At 33.9% G+C, this 19,645-nt stretch overlaps 1 protein-coding gene across 1 annotated transcript in view; it reads right to left on the bottom strand.

The window, feature by feature from the left end:
• The window catches only part of LOC118738909, a 114,980-nt gene that overhangs the window by 49,179 nt on the left and 46,156 nt on the right, over positions 1 to 19,645 (bottom strand). Inside the window, exons 2-8 of the mRNA XM_036469955.1 lie at positions 13,681 to 15,369; positions 9,343 to 9,431; positions 6,358 to 6,432; positions 5,446 to 5,510; positions 5,129 to 5,349; positions 1,640 to 1,722; positions 23 to 160 (exon numbers count right to left, since the gene is read on the bottom strand). Coding sequence (XP_036325848.1) covers positions 23 to 160; positions 1,640 to 1,722; positions 5,129 to 5,349; positions 5,446 to 5,510; positions 6,358 to 6,432; positions 9,343 to 9,431; positions 13,681 to 15,359 — 2,350 coding nt within the window. The 5' untranslated portion in view covers positions 15,360 to 15,369. The remainder of the gene's footprint in view (positions 1 to 22; positions 161 to 1,639; positions 1,723 to 5,128; positions 5,350 to 5,445; positions 5,511 to 6,357; positions 6,433 to 9,342; positions 9,432 to 13,680; positions 15,370 to 19,645) is intronic.

The raw sequence follows: 19,645 nt of genomic DNA, 5'->3' as shown, positions 1-19,645 counted from the left end.
TATTTGGTTTCGACCCACTCACCTCGCCAACTATTTTGGTCGCAGGGTGTTGTTTGATTTTTTATTAAATACGCATTTAATGTAGTTAAAGATGGGCTCTTTCGCAGCGTGTCTTCGTCATTTTTCCAAACATACTTGATTTGCGCCTCCTCATAGGAAACTGTGAAATGAAAAACCAAAAATAAATTGACATAACATTTTTAATCCGGCCATATTATTGAGAAATGTTGAGTTGATAATTTTTCTTTTTGTCCTAACTTACTGGCGACTATAAATGTCATTTTAAGAGCTTGTTCCAATTGGAAAATGTAGATATTTATAAAGCACTGAGATCTCATGCAGCTGAGGACCATGGCTATTCGAATATTCGGTTAATAAACGTTCTAGTTTTTCATGCAGATATCCGGTTTCTGTCCATACAACCGGTTAATATATATTAATTTGCTATCGGATATCCGGTTAATATCCGTTAATTTTGCTTTACGGATATTCGATTAAGAGTCGTTCATTTTGTTTTCCGGATATTCGGAAATCTAGTTAATATCCGCATATCCGTATACTCGGATTTTTTAACAGATATTCGAATTTTCGTATAAACGAATTATCCGCATGTTCAAAAACCTAGACAGAATTTCCAGCCCTAGAGAGGCTTCGCTCATCGCTGTTATGGTATTCAAACGCGCCTCGCACAGTTACATAAATAACTTTTTTAGTGGAAAATATTTAATTCAATTGATATAAACAAAAAGTTTATTTGTTGTAATTAAAAATTCCAGGTGTACATATGAGCACATCAAAGTATAAATAAAAAAAAAAAAATTAAAATTCCTTACAAGTAAGCCAACAATGTAATAAACTATGTGTTGATTATTAGCGCGCCACATCGAAGCAACAAAGCTGGTGTCAACCAGCTGAATAGTTAGGAGTCGCAGAACAATCGAAGCTGCTGCCGCCAGGGCATGAAGTAAAAAAGGTCGAACGAAGTGCAGCAACAGTCCGTTTTAAGCTACCGGCTGTTATTGAGCGCCTGCGGCTCGTAAATATCCATGCCAATAGCCTGCAGGAGCACAGCAAATGACAGACAAAAAAAAAGAATGCTTCCTTTAGCTTTTCTTCGAGCACAAACAAAAGAAACTTGCAGCCGCCTGCTCCCTTGTAGTTATTAACCCTGTATTGTATTGTATTGTGTGGCATGCGCTAGGACTATTCGTATGTGTATGTATGTATGTATGTACATATTGTTGAATGCTGCATTGCACCAGCGTTGGCGGAAATAAATGAATGAATGAGCAAATGAATTGCCTTGCAATTCCCAAGTCACCTTTTAAATGCCGATTTTCATTGATGCTACGAGTTGCTATTGTGTTGCGTTGTTGTTCTTGCTGTTGTTAGGTTTATTGTTTTTTATTTTGCTTGCATTTTTTTGTTCTTGTATTGTACAAAAGCTGGCAATTTACTATTTATTGCTGTGCTAATTTTAATTAATATCAAACAATACATTTCTTTTACCTATACATAGAGATGCATTAAAAAATATTGAAACGCATCAATAAATTTGTTATTTGTTTACGTTGCCTGCTTTTTAATTTATAAAGTATAATTGCTCTGCACACTTAAATTTTTTTTATCTACTACTTACTGCTTTCCATTGAGAAGGAGCACTTTGGATCATCGAATGGGAATATGTGCAGACTACCTTGGCAGGATAGGATCAAATGGCGTCTGTAATGAAGAAAAACGAAGTAGAGATTAATTACCTAATGACTCACGATTGAGAGAATACCTATATAGAATACCTATAGAGAATTCTATCATTCTTGCTAATGACTAATAATAGTGGAGCGAATATTTATGTATGTATTTTATTTCTATGTATTTGAGAAAACTGAAATCATTGAAGTTGTTCGCTGCGTCTAACAGCTGCAGCATACATTTTAATATTACTCATACGACGTGGTGGCCTACATATGAAAGTTAGTGAATAAGTGTGTGAGCATGTTGGTTGCTCTTTCACGTTAAAACGGCTGCGCGGATTTGGCTACAGCTGGGCATACAAATAGCTTATGACCGGGATTAACAAATACGGTATTTTAGAAAGAGATTCCTAACCTGTTAAATAAGTTAAAATCCATTGAAAACAATTTATTTCAAAAATATTTTTAGGAGGGCTGCCACCTGTTTAGATATTCAAAATCAATTTAATGAGCAAGTTCAGCGAAATATTTTAATACGATTATTAAAGAAGAGAGAAATAAAGTATTTTTATGAAAATATTTTGAACTGGGTTGCCATCTGTAATCAAAATCAATATAATTAACAAGGTAACGAAAAAATTTTGTGATGCTTGTACAAACGATAGGGGTTTAAATAATCTTTATTTCAAAAATATAGAAAGATTGCCAACTGCTCAAAAAGTCAAAATCAATTAATATTAATTAATTTATTAATAGGTTAAATAAAAGCTGTTAATAAATGTACACACAAACATAGCTTATAATCGAAAAGAGTTTAGAAGTCTTTATTTCTTGTTTCCAATTTCTAAAAGTGTTGTTATATATTAAGAAATTCAGAATCAATAAAATTAACAAGCTAAATGAAATATCTAAGCATGGATATTAAAAGGTACGTATTTAAGAAGCTTTATTTCGAAAATACTTTTGCAGAGGGCTGCCAACTTTTTAAAAGATACATTTAATTTAATCAATAAGGTAAATTTGGTATTACTATTTGTACGACAAATAAAAGAATGCTCAGAGAGCTTTATTTTGATACAGTTTTTAAGGGGTTGCCATCTGATTAAAAGTCAAATTCATTTCTATCAATTAGTTTAATATAATTTTACAATATTTATATCAAACGAAACAGGTTTAGGAAAGCTTTTTTTGAAAATATTTTTGCAGATGATTGCCACCTTTTTAACGGTAAAATTGAATTTAATCAATATTTACCTTAAATATAATATTAAAGGTTGTATGTAAAATAAAAGAAATTTCAGAGTGCTTTATTTCGAAAATATTGTAAAGGGGTTGCCACCTCTTTAAAAGTTAAATTCATTTGTATTAATAGGTAAAATGAAATATTACAATATTGGTGACAAACGAAACAGGTTTAAGAAATAATTATTTCGAAAGTATAATTGAAGAGGGTTTCCATCTGTGGAAAATTCATATTGAATTTAATAAAAAAGTTCAAGATTGAACGAGGTTTAGGAAAGCTTTAATTCAAATTCAATTTGAAAGGGGGTTACCAGCTGTTTAAAAGTCTGATTCCATTTAATTAAAAAGCTAAATAAAATATTATATGTATATAATATGTATGTCAAAAGCAAGATATTTAAGAAAACTTTGTAAGGAGGGTTACTACCTGTTTATAAGTACATATAAAAAAAATTATAAAAAGGTTAAATGCTATATACATATATATACATGGGTGCCAAACGAAAGAGGGCCAAATTTAACGATTACGCTTTATGCAAAAATCTAAACCCAACCATTTTGCAATCCCGATATTAAAATAGTATTTTCGGTCCTTAGGTTTGTTTGAAAAACAAACGGATAATTATTGTTTATAATTTTCCATCTTGGGTAAAAAATATGAAATATGTTTACTAAAGTTTCCACAGGTTTTTAGCGATCTCTAGAGATTTTCTAAAGTTTTTCGGATTTTTGCAGGAATTTGGGAATGTTTCCGAACCCTTTTCGAATATTTTGGGGATTTTCTAAAAATTTTGAGACTTTGTTGGGCCTTTCAGTATTTTTCTTTGACTACATGTGTTTCATCTGAAACTTTTCGTTATCTTTTAGGAACTTTTGAACTTCCCGTGATTTTTTGAAATCTTGCGGTACTTTTGTGGGTTTGTTCGAGACATTTTAATAGATATTATGAGTGCGTGTGTCTAATTCGGTAAGTTTTACGCGACTCTTAGAAACTTTTATAAAATATTCCTTTTTTATGTAGGCCTGAAACTTGAAGTACCAAAAATTATATCTATATTTTATTTTATTTAGTAATAGGGATCACTAGATTAAATCAAGTGCCATTTACAATAGTATTAAATTAAATACTCTCTCTCTTTGCATTATTCTTTTTCACAGAACTTTTTACAATAAAGTACTTCCATTTCATTCACGCTTAATACTGGCATCAAGTTCCAATGGCGGTGTAGTACATAGATATCAGAGAGCAGCATGACTACGCTCATTGCCATTTAAACAGTATATACTCATATAGTGAGCAGTGAGATTCATACGTTGTTATTTCAAATCGATGCTAAGATGCATTGCACTTCTCATTTGCTTTCAAATGTAACATTAAAATTCTCTTACAAAATAAAATCAAGCGAGTGAGAACCTACGTTATGCAAAACAGCCCGAGCGATCGAAAGGACAATATGGCAGTTGGTATTTTTAGATAAAAATTATCTTTACAATTTGATTTTATTTGACACTCTTTTACAATTTTTAACTATTGGTTTATAAAATTTGCAAAAATCATCTGGAAACGCAACCTTACATATACGCAATTGTATACACTAGATATTTGTTATTCAAATCAAGCACTTTCTGGTTGCTGTGCTTCACTCACTCATTCGACAATGAGTATTATGAATGCATCCATGCAGCTCTTTAATGCATACATCAGTAAGTATGTAAGTAACGCCAGCATTTGCATTTACTTATGTAAAGCACTATGCGCGCAATATTACTTATTCAAAAATTTTTGATGCGTGACGGAAAAAATGTCCAACACGGGACGTTGCACGAACAACCGTGGTGGCCAACAAACCACCAAGAATTGTGTGCGATACGCGTGGTCGCTGTGTACATATGTATTATGAATGCGAGCGTGCTAATGAAATAGCCTTCTCTTTTAGTATTATTTTCATATTTTATTTCTACTTTGTAACTGAAAACTAAAATGGTATACTTGTAGAAAAATTTACATTTTTCAAACATTTCCTTGCACATCGTTGACGCCATTTTGACGTGGGCATTAAGATTTTTGCTTCCTTTTTAAAGTTGAAAGAAATTAAAAAGGCACAGAGCATTAGAATGACAAGCTAGACTTAACACTTACTTACTTTACTTAGCATATACAAAAGTACTACTCGTATAATTAATTTACACACCTCATTGCGTACGTAATGGTCCCATTTCGGTAGATTCTTAAAGCAAAATGCATTGGTATAATGGGATCCTTAAAGTCGCCGTGCATAATGAAATAGGTGTCCGGTGTCCAGATGCTGTCGTGATGATGCAACGCATTCAAGAAGTCATAATGCGATTTGTTGCCATATTGTAAACGTGGATCGTTCCACTGTTGATTGAGTAAAAATTCAACTTCGTATTTCTGGAGAGAGGGGAAGAAGAGAAATGGGAATGGTTTAAGAATAAGTTTGAGATGAATGAAGTGTTTTAAGGAAATTTAATTGTAGTAGTTACTCACCAAACTACTCTCATCGGGCGAGGCTAAACTGAGCAGCAACACATTCACATTTACCGTCAAAGTGCCTGAAAAGGTGAGGATTTTAAGAAGAAACAGCTTATTTTTTTATTTTTTTTTTACAATAATTACAAAAAATTACGAAAACAATCAAACAAAGACGAAATTAATGGATAGTAATAAAATAAATGGATACAGTGGCTGGCAAAACTAGGGATGCGACATTTTAAAAGTTTTGGCTATTTAAATTTTGTTTATTTATTATTTATTATATTTTTTTATAAAAATATAAAACACTATTTAACAAAAACCACATAAGTACTTTTTACAATCTTTGTATAAAAAGTAGGAAAATTTGAAAAGCTTTCATAAAAATTTCAAACTTTTTATTCCGAATTTTAAATTCAGGTAATGCAATTTTGAAGTAGCCAGGACTTAACTCAGATTTTTGCGTATTTTTTTTTTTGCTGAGGGTGTCACCCATTTTCTTCCATAAAAAGTATGTTGGGACATTTTTTATATGGAGGAAAATGCATGAACGCTAAGTCCCAGCTCCTTTAAAATTGCATTCCGTTATCTCGATAAGTTAGAAAACTGCATAACTAGGATTTTGCTTTCTTTTGACTTACATGGTTTTATAAAAAATAATAAAAATTAACTAAACAAAGAGAAATTACAAAAACTTGTTAAAATATCGGGTCCTTATTTATTTGCCCACTACCGTACATTTATGTATACAAAAAGAAAACTACAACCAAATTTATCTGCATGAGCGAATATGTACTCCAGTAAATAAAAAAAGTAAAATAAATCGAAATAGCTTAAATCCATTAGCCTATCACTAGAACAACAAAATGTTGAAAGAAAAAAAAAACTTATTTTGAAGTATACAGATTTGAATTCGAGAAAACCAACCGCGGTTATGTGGCCTCCTTGAGTTGCTGACTTTGGCCATATCCGGTGAAGATAAACCGCAACAAAAATCTTCATCTGTAAAATTTAAATATTATTAAATTCGTTGGAAAATGTTTATTAAGCTATGTATGTATCTTTGGCTGGTCCTTAAAATATCAACATCTGCATCTGCGGCGCGCCCCTTTATATTGTTCTACGCACAAAATAAAGACATACACGAAAATTTCAATATTAAAAGAAAACACTTTAGAATTCGCAAACAAGATTTGTAAAATTTTTAATTAAAAAAAAGTCGCAAAAAATTCATCTCGAGCGCATTGAATTTTATTCATGTAAATTCATAAATTCACTGAGTGATAAACTGGCCGAAGTCAAAATATTTGCGATTTCAAATAAAGTATTTTTTTTTTAAATTGTCATCAATTCGCTGAACAATAGCTGATCGATGTAAAAATATTATCGAGCTTTTGCGATTAAAAAAAAAGATCATTTTAATCTCTGGTAGGACCTTTAAAATTGCGTTTAAAAATTTCAAGTTTTGATCTAAATAAAGGGGTGCCCCATAATGTTGCTATTATAAAGCCCTCCCTAATGTAGCTGTTTCAAAACATTTAATATTCCTAATATTTAATAGTGTTTCGGAAATAATTAAAAATCAGCACTAATTTATACCTCTAGTAATAGTAATAGAAAGTAATAGAACTTTCTCGTTTATGCCTAGTATTTCTATGAAAATAAAAATTTCTTATGCAAAACAACACGGAACAGAACCGAAAAGTTGTATGAGGTAAAAATTGGGCTCGATTTGAGGCCACAGATATATTAGGGTGGTCCAAAAAAAATGAAAGAAAATGTTTCCAGCCACCCCCAAAAATGAAGATTTTCGGAAATAAGGAGACCCGTATTTTTTTTTATTCTGGTACTGATTAAAACTTAGGGCCGTTTTCACCACATCTGGTGAACACTGATCTCCAATTAAACATCATTTCCGACGTTACTGACTCCATGCATATTACATTATGTCGGTAACGTTGGTAACGATGTTTAAGTGGAGATTAGTGTTAACCAGAGATGGTGAATACGGGCCTTAATGGTGCCGCGAAAGCTTTAAAGTTTTTCATGAAGAAAACGAATTTTTGAAGTAAAACTTACTTTAGCAGTCCTTACTGCTTACTTTAGTGAGGGAATTTACTTACTTTAGCAGTCCTTACTGCTTACTTTTGAATTTTGAATTGAGTTGTTATTGCAGAGGACCATCGATATATGTATGCACATTAGGGTGGTCCAAAGAAGCAAAGTCGGAGTTTTAATGCTCTCACCCCTAGGATTATTCTACATCGAACAAATTATACCCCTAAGTTTTTTTTAATTTCGAAATCAAAAAATATTTAGACTTCGCCCAAAGTGCTCAAATTTTTCCAAGTTTTCGTAAAAAAGGTACAGAATTCTTGAAAATCAATATTTTTCTGTCCGAAAATTCTGTTTGCCTTCAGGAGACTTTTAGTAATAAAAAAACAAGAAAAAATTAAGGCTTCAAAAATTAAATGAAATAAAAAAATTAATTTTTCTTCTTAAAACTATAAAATACAAAAATTAAAAGAAAAACAAATTACCTAAATTAAAAAAATAAATAAAAAATAAATTTATATGAATTAAATGGAATTTAAAAGAATACATATTTTAAAACAATAAAAATCAAAGCAGAATCTAACTAAAAAAAAAATAGTTTCTAAAAATTAAATGAATAATAATAATATTCCTCTTTTTTGAAGAAATAACACCTAAACATTAAAGGAAAATTAAATTAATAAAGAAAAAATGTGTATATAATAAGTTTCTAAAAAGTAATGAAATTTCATACCTTTTCGTTTAAATTTATTTGAACAAATCGGTTAAAAGGTCTGAAATTTTAAGAAAAAAACATTTGCCTATGCCCTATGAGTGTTACTCTAGACGAAATATGCTAAAACATAACACCGGTGTATCCGGTTTTTTCTGAATTTGAAAATGGTTGACCAGATTTCACAAAATGCCATCTTGCGATTAATTCGAAACCCGGTTTTCGAAAAAAAGCGAATAATCAAACGCCGTAGTATTTAAGTTCTCGTATGCCAGCAATGCAAAAAAACAAAATATTACATAATTTTTTTATAACCGACAATCCTATCTTTTGTATATGAAAATAAGATATTTTCTTATTCTACTTCTTCTTAATTTATGTGTTCGTGAAATAAAACTACTGGTTGTGAAAAATATGCATCATAATTTTAATTTTTGAAGATTTCTGAGGAGAAATATTCTCAGTCACAGGAAAGTTACAAAATATTAATTTCCTTGTGTATTTTTGGACCATCCTTATGTACATATATGCATGGATTTCCTCCGTGTTTGTTGTAATAATATGCTTTACCCTTTTCCCGCACACTTTCCCATTTATATGTTAAAATATATTTTCCATACGGCTGATTAGTTAGGTCCTTCAAAAACCCTCTCCAATTTCAGCTGACATTTTCTGACTTTGCAATGTGTTTTTTTTTTGCAATTTTTTCATGTATGTATATTTTTTTGGCATTTCATTACCCACCAATGTTCATTCTTGCCACACAGATGTGCATTTCTCTACATACTCGTATGATGCGGTTTAGTTAACAAAACCAACAAGTTACCTCCTGTGACTCTGCTTTACATGCGCACAAGTCTCGTGTGTACATTTATGCGCATAAAAAATGAAAATTAAAAAAAGGAAAAAACACACACTCCCAAACGAAAAGCTTACAAGCATGTATGTACATACAATTTCCCAGCTGAGTAAACGAACACTCCAAAATAACTGGCATTCACACGAAAAAATGGCGCAGATGCATACATATGTACATAGGTATGTATACATGTGTATGGTATGGGTAAGTTTGAAAGTTAATGCATACATTTATATATATAGCGTAAAACATACATACATACGCATACTCACACTCCTATACTCACCGTTAACAGGCGGCAGTAGACGTTTATCGTAACGTTTCTTCTCCAGCAACAAGTCCAGAATTTCCTTATCCGAGCTGGACTCGTCGAATCTGCGAATAAAAGAGTTGCAAGAGGGCGCAAAAGTCGAGAAAGGAAAAACAAACAAAAGCAAAACAAAAAAATTAAAAATAAATGGTTATAACTGTAAATTCAAGGTATGTATGTGTGTATTTGTAATGATTATACAGAACAATTTTTTAACATTTTACATATATTCTAAAGAGTAGAAATTATTATTTTTTTCTTTTGATATGAAAAGGGAAATCTAAGCAAAGTAGGTAATGTAAATATGTAAAAATGTTTTTGAATGCATGTATGTGAGTATGTGTGCGTTTGCGGTGGAGACTGTGTGCAGCAGACGGTATACATACATAGGGATTTTGTTAATGGAAAAGTAAGTTTTGTTTTTCTAAGTGCGGTATGCCTTTACCTAAGGGTATGTTTTCACTGAAACACACACTTCTACTAAGTATGTAGTTTGTATGCATGTACAGCGTCGAATGTGGTCTAACTGCAACGAATTCTGTGTGTGTGTGTGTGGTATCATTACATTTCATTATCACTTTGAATACTAACATTACTTGAAATGAAATTTTGTACAAATATAAAACCTACTTTGGGCAAAGCTTTGTACTTTTTGGGTGTGGTAGCTCTGCTAATTAAATTAAACATTCTCTTAGCTGAGAGCGGCCACGTGAAGTGTAGCACTAAAATTTGGCCAAGACAAGGACTAAAAACAGTACAAAATTTTTTTTTTAATTCTATTATTGGTCCAAGCTATTTGGAGTTATATTTTAAAATATGACCAGATTTTAATTTAAACTGTTACAAATAATAACTTTTGCATTAATTTAATTTTTTGAAAACATTTTTTTTGTGTTATTCACGCTACTATGAAAGGCAAAAATGCAGAAATATGCGGCTATCGAAAAGCAAAAGCACTAGAATGTATGAAAAGGTTGATAATTAAAATTTTGAATAAATTTAATTTTTTTTCGATGTGCAATGGCAAAACAGCTATTGATTGTATGATATGATTATCTACGACTACTTACTTAAGCGCACAATTACGCTCTCCACATCCATGGAGACGATGAGAACTGCGTCCAATTAAAATTATACGTGGGATTTGATTTATAAAAATTTTTGACTTTACTGAAGTTTCATTTTTAAGGTACTAAATCTGTGTGCAACTTTGAATGCATTTACAAAAAAAGCTAAATTTTTTATACACAGAGAAAGCTTAGAGTTTATTAACAGATGCCTAACGGTAATTTAATACAAAGTTTGCACTAATGTATACAACGTTATTTTCAAAATAGTCTAAGGTAATAAACGTATTTGAAATTTGGACATATGTACATACAAACAAAAGCTTAAAAACTTTGGGAATAATTGATAAGCAAAACTTTTATAAAACATTGCGGCAATTTCTGCTGCTGTGGGAAGCAAATATTGTTTTACCGAAAACAAAATGTTTAGCATGCGATGACACATAACAATTCTAACTCAAACTAAGCTTCCAGCTCGAAATTAAAGTGAACATAGTCACATTCGATCCAGACCAGTAGCCGGCAGTAACCGAGTCTTTTTTTTTAACAGAGAAGGAGGGAGTATCACCCTTAGGGCTCTTCCTAAAAAAAATATTGCAGTAAGCCTGGCAGGCGAAAGCAGAAGTTATTTTTACCCTCACTTAGTGCTGGTATCAGGCGTATGTACAGTAGAACAAAAATATGAAGCAAGGTTTATACCCCAGGTTTGACCAACATGTCAGCCAGCTCCTTTCCTTTTTGTCTCGGCACACAGTAGATTTCTTACTGTATGCCACGTTTTCAATACAGTGCAGTCTTCGAAGCTGGAACGTACCAGATTTATATCTGACCAAGAACTGCAATAGCATTGCACAATGGCAATTTTTATGCTTGTACCACAACCATAAATGGTAAGTTCCAGTTGTCTCGTAAAAAACAGACTAGCAATGAAAGTTATTTGTAGATGATAAATATATTACATATATATTAGGCTTTCATATGGTATCGTAATTTGCCGTGTCGTATATTTTAAATACTTCTGCGGTACTCATACAACAACCAAATAGTTTGAACTATCACAAAATCTACTAAATATATGATTTTAGGGCTGTTTGAACAGTGGAGAGTTAACTTACATACGGCCCTTAATTTTTCATTTCTGAACTGAAAATCTTTAATTAACTGCCAAATGTGAGTTAACTCGTCACATGATATTTTCCGAAACCCCTTAACGTATTTCTAATCATTATACAATTTATGAGATCCGAGACTTTACCGTAACTTGTGAAACACCTGACTCGTACTATTTCGCGGGAATTTAACATTCTTAGGCAAAAGGACATACAAGACAAAATTTCTTGACGTTTTCAGAGTTTCCTACTCGTCTCTAGAAGACTTTTTTGGGACTTTCGTTTCTTTCGAACCCTTCGAGTTTTTTCGAGACTTTTGGTTAGATATTTTTAGGCCTTTAGGGAACTCTTCGCTATTTTCGGGAGTATTTTGAAAGTGTTTTTGGTATCACAAAGGAGCATGTTCTAATTGTCTAAGTGAGTCCCGGTTACACGGGGCTGCCACCTAACTTGAACTTAACCTAACCTAGGATATGATGGATTTTTTTGGGTTTTTCAAAGCCCTTATGAAACTTTTCCGGATTATTGGGGATTTTTTGATATTTTTTCAGGATATTGTGGCCTTTTAGCGATCTTTTGGGGATGATTTGAGGTTTCCAGGTATTTTTCGCGGCCCTTCATAGTTTTTCCGATTTGTCTGGACTTTGTCGGAAACCTTCGGCAATCTTCGGAATCTTTAGGGATTTTTTTGAAAGCTTCTGAATTGTTCGGGTTTTTCGAGATTTTGGCGTGTTTTCTTTTGTGGGATTTACCGCAATTTTCATGATATTTTTCTGGACTTTTGTGATTTTTTGAGACTTTTTCGGAATTGTTCTATTGTTAGGGATGATTTTCGCAACTTTCAGAGGCTTGCTTCTAATCAGTAGGCTTCCGAAACTTCTCGAAATTTATCCAGTAAGTTTTGGGTAATTTCTTGATTATTTCTGTATTCTTTGATAAAAAAAAAAATAAAAAAGGGTGTAAAGCGCATTGTTTTGTACGAAAATTTTGTAAAAATTTTATAAACTAACAATAATATTTTGAAATATCGTATATTAATTGAGAGAATTGTTGACTCTCAATGATTTGCTTGAGGTATCGCTTTTGTGTTTTTTTTGTTTGGTTGGGACGCAAGCTAATTGAAAGCTATGTATATCTAAACATCATGTAAACTTAAAAAAATCTCAATTTTTAAATAGCTCAGATGTATGCATGTATTGACTTTTGTATTGTTATAATTTTTAATGTATGAAGCACTTTGAAACAACAATAGACAAATAAAATCTTTAATTAAAGAAATTACATGCAAACTGTTTTAAGTGTAGTTCGTCTTCGCTAACTTTGCTTTAATGCACAAATTTGAACAGGAATTAAAAATTTGGTTTAAGAGGCTTTTTGTTTAGTAGGCAGTAAGCGCGACTGGTTTTAACAAAGCTTTGTATTTTTTATTGTATTTATGTAATTTAGCTAATTTTTGGTTTACTAATTTCATTAAAATAAAATTTGAAAATTTTTAAGCGTGTTAATTTTTGAATAATTTGCTTTTAATGAGCGCACTTACTTTGACCAATCGATGCCTTGACTGAAAGAAAGAAAAAGTCAAAGAAAAAGGAGTATATAACAAAATTTTATAAACCAATTAAATTTGAAAAAAATTTAGCTAAACTTTTATATTGAAAATAGTGTAAAAATAAACGGATACACTTAAGCCGAATCGGTTTAGGAGAGTATAAATAATATGCTAAGTAAGAAATAAGGGAAAATCTACTAACGCTCTATCGCGATTTCGAATGCCTTGAAATAGAGTGGAGTAGTGGAGAGTGTATTTATGTATGTAGTGCACAATTAGGCGTTTAAAAAGTAGACACAAGTAAAATAAATTTCGAAGTATGGATATCAAAAAGACTACCAACGTGTTTTGCTGTGCTTTTCGCTAGCTAGTTCTAGGTGTTCATGTGTGCGCTTGTTTAATGTGCGTATGTATATGTATGTATGTGTGTGTGTTTGCTTTATTAACTTTCTGTGCAACGCTTCAAGTCCATTGTGCTGCCTATGCCTACTAATGAGATATGATGTTTTCTTACAATTTATCACACTCCTACTCTGGTTTGCGTTTTCACACTCAACACCCCCACCCCTTCTCCCAGTCATCTACTTACATAGGATGCTTATCGAACGGCGCCTTGTCGGGCGAGTGTGCCGCCGCTGTTGTTGTAGTCAAATAGCAGAGCACCAAAATAACACTCGAAGCGGCATAAAAGCTCAACGAATTGCCCAGCAGATGATAGTAGTTGTGACCGATGTAGCTAAAGGCGCCATAAGCGGCAGCCGCAACTGTCTGAATGCCGCGTCGCAAGCGATGTCGCTGCTGTTGTTGCTGGTATTTTTGCGGTTGTTGTGGCTTTTTTTGTGACTTTTGCGGCTGTTGCGGTTCTTCTTGCTGTTGAAGTTTTTGTGGGGAATGGTGTTGTTGTAATTGTGACGCTTTGAGTTGTTTTTGTTTCTTCTTATTGACGGACATTGTTTGATGTTGATGTTGTTGTTGTTGTTGTTGTTGTTGCTCCTGCGGTTGCTGTTGGTGGTGGCTGTGGTGTTGTTGCTGTTCTTCGATTTGTTGTTGGTGGTGGTGGTGGCAGTATGTCAACGCATTCCTTTGCTGCCCCAAAGTGTTTGGCAGCTCCTGCTGCTCTACGCGCTGCTGCTGCTGGCGGCAGCATTTTGCAGTTTGCACTACATCAATTCGTTGCTTTTGACGCTGTTGTTGCGGCTGCTCGTCGCGCCGCACTCGCGTCTGTTGGCGCTCACGCTTATATGCCATCTGCAGCGACTGGCGCTTGCCCTCATCAAGCCTCTGCAGCTGCGCCGGCTGGCTGTGTCGCCGGCGTCGCTCATGGTTCAATCCCTGTGACCATGTGCCAGCGCTCTCCATCGGCTCTTCCCCCGCGCATTGGTCCCTCGCTTTGCTCAAACTATATCGCAGTCCAGCCAGCCGCTCGGTTAGGGCGCTGCGCTCATAATGCAGCAGCTCATAGCAGCTTGTGCGCGCCAGGGCGGTGGCTGGCGCAGGCGGACGCGCGCTTGTCTCCATTTCCCTCCGCAGCGCCAAGCTACCGTATGCCGCGCGCCACGTTTCATTTTCTCTTGGTTTCTCTGGTTCGTATTCTTGCCTCGCTTGAGGTGGAAACTCGTCGCGCGTGTGCGGCAGTTCTTGCGGCAGCTGTCGGTGGCAACAATTATTTCTTCCGCTTGCCGTGCGGTGACGAAAGTTTGCGTAACAACTTTCCTTGTCGTTGCTGCTGCTGTTGTGTTGCGCGTTAATATCAAATCCACTTGGGCAACAATTTACACAAGTGGCATATAATTCGCAATGGCGTCCGCCTACAGTACACAGCAATCCTTCAACCGCAACACCAACCACTTCCGCCTCTACGCTCTCACTTTGGCTGTACTCAATTTGTCGCAGCTTTTCAGTGTCTTCCGCTTCAGCGCCTACGACTTTTAGTTCTCCTTGCCTTTGCTGCTTTTGTATCTTTTCTATTGCTGTTGTAACTGTCGTTGTGTCTGTCTGTCGCTGGCAGTTATTTTCTTTTGAAATTGTTGGCTCCTCGTCGCTGTCAACTGTGCTTTGACAGATCACCTCTGCACTCAATAAACGCAAACTATTGCTGTCGCTGCTGCTTTTATAGTTGTCACAACAGTTGTTGTTTGTGTTGTTGCAATTGCAGTTACTGTTACTGTAACTGATTGTGCTATTGTTGGTGTTGTTCTTGTGTTTATAATAGCCGTTGATGCTGCTGCGTTGTGTCCTCGTTCTGGCAGCTTCGGAGGAGCAGCCCATGTTAAGGCATCTACAAATAGAGGGCAAAGAAGAATGGACGAACATTAGTCACTCTTGGCTGCATAGGATGTATGGAAAATACACATTTCATATCATGATATTCTTCTCACAACATACTCATTCAAGGTTTTTATAATTCGCACTTGACTTCAGAAATTAATTCTACAATGGCTTAACGCCATTATGATGGCCGCCCAGTGGATCATAGCTTCCGTCCTTTCACTGCGGTCTAAGTCTCAACCTATTTGCGTCTAAATGCTCGGTGATTGTTGTCTGGGCTCGTGGACACAAGGGCATGCCCGGCAACTGCAAGGCCGACGAGTTGCCTGTGAAAATGAAGGAAATATCCGTCGCTAAATAAGTATGTTCAAGACGTGAGCATACCTCTAGATTATAGCAAACTCATCGATAAGGTAAAACCAGGTGGGCCATGGAAACCACCCGCCTGACTAATAACCAAATTTGGCGAAAGTTGGTGTAAAGCGATCTCTAAGATTAATAGTCAGGGTAATCGCCAGATACTGTGGCTAAGTAATTAGAGGTGCGTACTACCAATCTGCAGGACATGGGGTCGATAACAGCGCCAAAATAATATAATAATTATTATTATTACCCGGACATTGCCTTATGGGCAAACATGGCAAGAGATTGGTATAGGCAATCAACCAACGTAACATAAAACATGGGACGCAGTGTGTTCACCACAGGCATTACCGTCTTCTTCCGACAGCTAAGAACTTATGCCATTGCGAGCCGTTTCCATAGTAGCGAGTTGACCGTAGGTTCGGCAGTTAATTCAAGTTTTTTTTTTTTTGAACGAATGAGAGTTAAGTCGCCACAGTGAAAGGAGATCTAAGTGATGGGGTTTAAAACTGTATTCGTTCTAGTAAAGAGATTATTCCTTGGCGTCACACAGTGGGATAATCGATCCCGAAAGTGGAAATCAATTCATACGTACATTTAATGTAAAATATTTTGACGTATTTGTATAACTAGCACCAAATGAAGTAAAAAGAAGACAAATAGTTTAGTGGGATGTTTTTTTTTTATGTAGGTTTTTATGGCGTTACCAAAGAGCGAGAAAAGTTAAAATTTAGTTGTTTCTCCCATAAATAATATTTATTATTAATGATAATTTGTCAAAAATCCTAATCATCATTTATTACAAGTTATACACCACTTCTATCATTATAATAATTATCTTCATCATTATCTTCATTCCAATTTTCATCATCAACATCACCTACAACATCACTTTTTTAGGTAAGTTTTTATATGATAACTAATACGAATTGTACAAATTTTCTCATCAACATTTATCTACATGTTTTTGTTAAGCCTAGAAAGTAATTTAGAATATATAACCTTTAATAAAAATAATCATCGTCTTCGCTTGCGTCATTGTCATCAATATGAACATTTTCATCACCGCTATGAGGCTTCATAATTAACAGCTGTTGTGCTTCTTACGCCAAATCCTGCAATTTTTTTCTGGTAGTTTTCTCATACTTGATACAACAGGGTCGGAACTAATCAAAAGTCTATTGAATATATCTTCATTCGTTTTTTTTTCTGTTGCACTTGCCAGAAAAATGTTCGCTGTAGCTCTTAAAATATTTTTCGCGCCTCTAGAGCTTCATCTTACAATTGACGTTTATTATTTTTGAACACGGAAAACCTGTAGAGGACTCAAGCCAACCTTTATTTGCTTTGAAAAAACGTTCTTCGTGACTACAGGAAAAATATCTTTTCATTAAATTCTTTTAAATTTTCATCAGATGGCCTGATGCGATCTTTTATTTGTCCCGTTAAAACGTTAAATCTATCATTGAATAGATCGCAGCCAGAGTTTTTCATTATTTCATAAAGGCTTTGACGAGTAACCCAAATGATATTTGAGCTCGTTCTTATAAAGAAAATAATCATATAATTAGGCCTTTAAAGTCTCCGTTTCCTCATTAGTTAAAAATATCATCACTATCATTATTTCTATTCACTGCACATGATATTCATGCATAGAAATAGCAATAAATAATAATTAGCATTAAAAATATGCAAGATGTACCATTCTATACTGTTACTATTTTTACTTCTATACCCTATAAATCATTGGACAAGTAAATTACATAATTCTAAGCTATTATTGTAAAATTTAATAAACCCAAATTTCATTTTATAAGTCTGAGCAGATATGTACATAAATGTATACATACTTTCTTTGATACATGCAAGTACTAAAAGTTTCGCTTTTGAAACCAAACAGTATTTAGCATACTTTTGATAATATACGTATGTACCTAATAGTTATGCCGTATGTAGGGTATAAAAAAAACAGTAATTGAGCAATCAGCGATCGCGGAGAGTAACAATATTACTTTCTTGTGTGATTTGTACTTAGTTTTCACTTGTTATGTTTGGTTTTGTTCTTCATCGAGAATATCATGTATATTTCACCAACGAGGTTATATTATATAAATCGATAAGCCGAACAAGTAATTTTTAACAAAAAAACCGACTTAAAAATATATATATATATATTTCATGATCCAATTATCGGATTTAAACCAGATTAGTATGGGACCACCTCTGTGACAATGCCTTTCAGATGCAAAAAGAATTATTGAAATCGGTAGACAGTTATGCGGTAACATACATAAAAAAATAATAATATTTAGACAAACTGATAACCTCCTCCTTTTTTTGGAAGCCGGTTAAAACATGCCGCAACTTATTTTTAACAGAATGACACTATAACGTCCAAGGTATACATGTGTAAATTCTTACACTTTTGCTTGATCGCACCTACTTCTCAACTATATGTCTACGTATACAGCCAAAAACCCCCTATTTTTACGCTTACGCCAAAAAATAAAATAAAATACTTAGAACCACAGTAAAAGAAAACTAAAAATCACTTTGTATCGCCTAAATACCTGAACAAGAAGGTTCCATTGCCGTTTTTGATTTGTCTTTAAAGAAAACTCAGATATAGCTTGGAAATTTGAAATATTAAATCATGTTTTTCACTTTGTATGTGTATTCTGCCATTCTCATAAGAATACAATCGTCGTTCGGAGTCGGCGTAGAACTGTAGGTCCCTCCGCTTTATGTGACAACATCAAATCGCACACCACAAATCGGAGGAGAAGCTCGGCCAAACACTAACATATATGTAAGCGCCAATCTATTATTAGTATTATATTATTAATTTAAAGCTTTTATGTAGGAGTATGTTTTAAAGATCAATTACGACCGAAGCATTTCCCCCGGGAGAAGCCTTTAAAACCTTTCTATAAATTTGGTATGGATGCGATCTAAGTAAAAGATCTCTGTCATCGCTAGTATAGACGTTTTTAGGTTAAAAGCTGTTTCTGCCTATTACTTGAGTAGAGCAATGATGGGCACTGCCTTGCCCGCGGGCAGAGCTTTTTTCAACTTTCTATACATTTTCCATAGACACGCGCAGAGTAAGTGCACCTTTCTGCCCATCGCTGGCGTAGAGTAGTAAAAGAGAGGTGTTGAGAAAAGTTCACATCAAGAAAAAAATTTACAGGGTTGCCACTTTATTTAAGCTCTTTATATTTACTCAACTAAAAAGCATTGTTTTTTATTTTACTCAACGTTCAGATATCTCGATATTAACGGTGATGGATTTTAAGATTAACATCCTTCATTAGGATTGCCACATATTTCATTGCATTGAAAAGATAATTTATATTTTTTATTTGGGTATATTTTTTTTGAACTAAAAACTATTGTATTTTGTTATATTTTTTTATATCAAAGTATATATGCAAACCGCAAGTGTATATGCAGTTTGTAGTAAGGGTATTTTAAAGGTGTAAGCATAAACGAACTGATTTAGTTATTCTTGTTTTTTAACACTTTTTGATATTGCTAACTTTTAGACCCGCTTGAAACTTCAATCCACCATAATTAATTGATCTCTCGCTTAATCTTATAAATAGCTGACGTAATTCCTAAACATGCGCTCCCCTTTAAAATCCCAATTTTCACCCTTCTATTCATAGCGCCGCCAATTAGATTACAGCCTCTCCAAAGTCAAAGCACAAATTATGACACAAGCATAAGGAACATAATTATCCCATCAAAAAACTGTTGTAACAAAAGAACAAAGTAAAACCTAAATTTGGCCCACAAAGTGCTTACTAAAACAACACTGAAACATTCGGCTGGGAAGAGAGGAAAAGTTATGCACGGGTAAGAACAATTAGTTGAGAAAAAGTTTTTGATAATTATTTTTGGTAACATGATGAGTGCAAGCA

Source organism: Rhagoletis pomonella, unplaced genomic scaffold, assembly GCF_013731165.1.
Source record: "Rhagoletis pomonella isolate Grant_MI unplaced genomic scaffold, Rhpom_1.0 Rhpom_scaffold_00005, whole genome shotgun sequence".
In the NCBI taxonomy this organism is placed as follows: Eukaryota; Metazoa; Arthropoda; class Insecta; order Diptera; family Tephritidae; genus Rhagoletis; species Rhagoletis pomonella.
The sequence above is the reverse complement of the archived record's forward strand: the minus strand, read 5'-3'. Positions and strand labels throughout refer to the sequence as shown.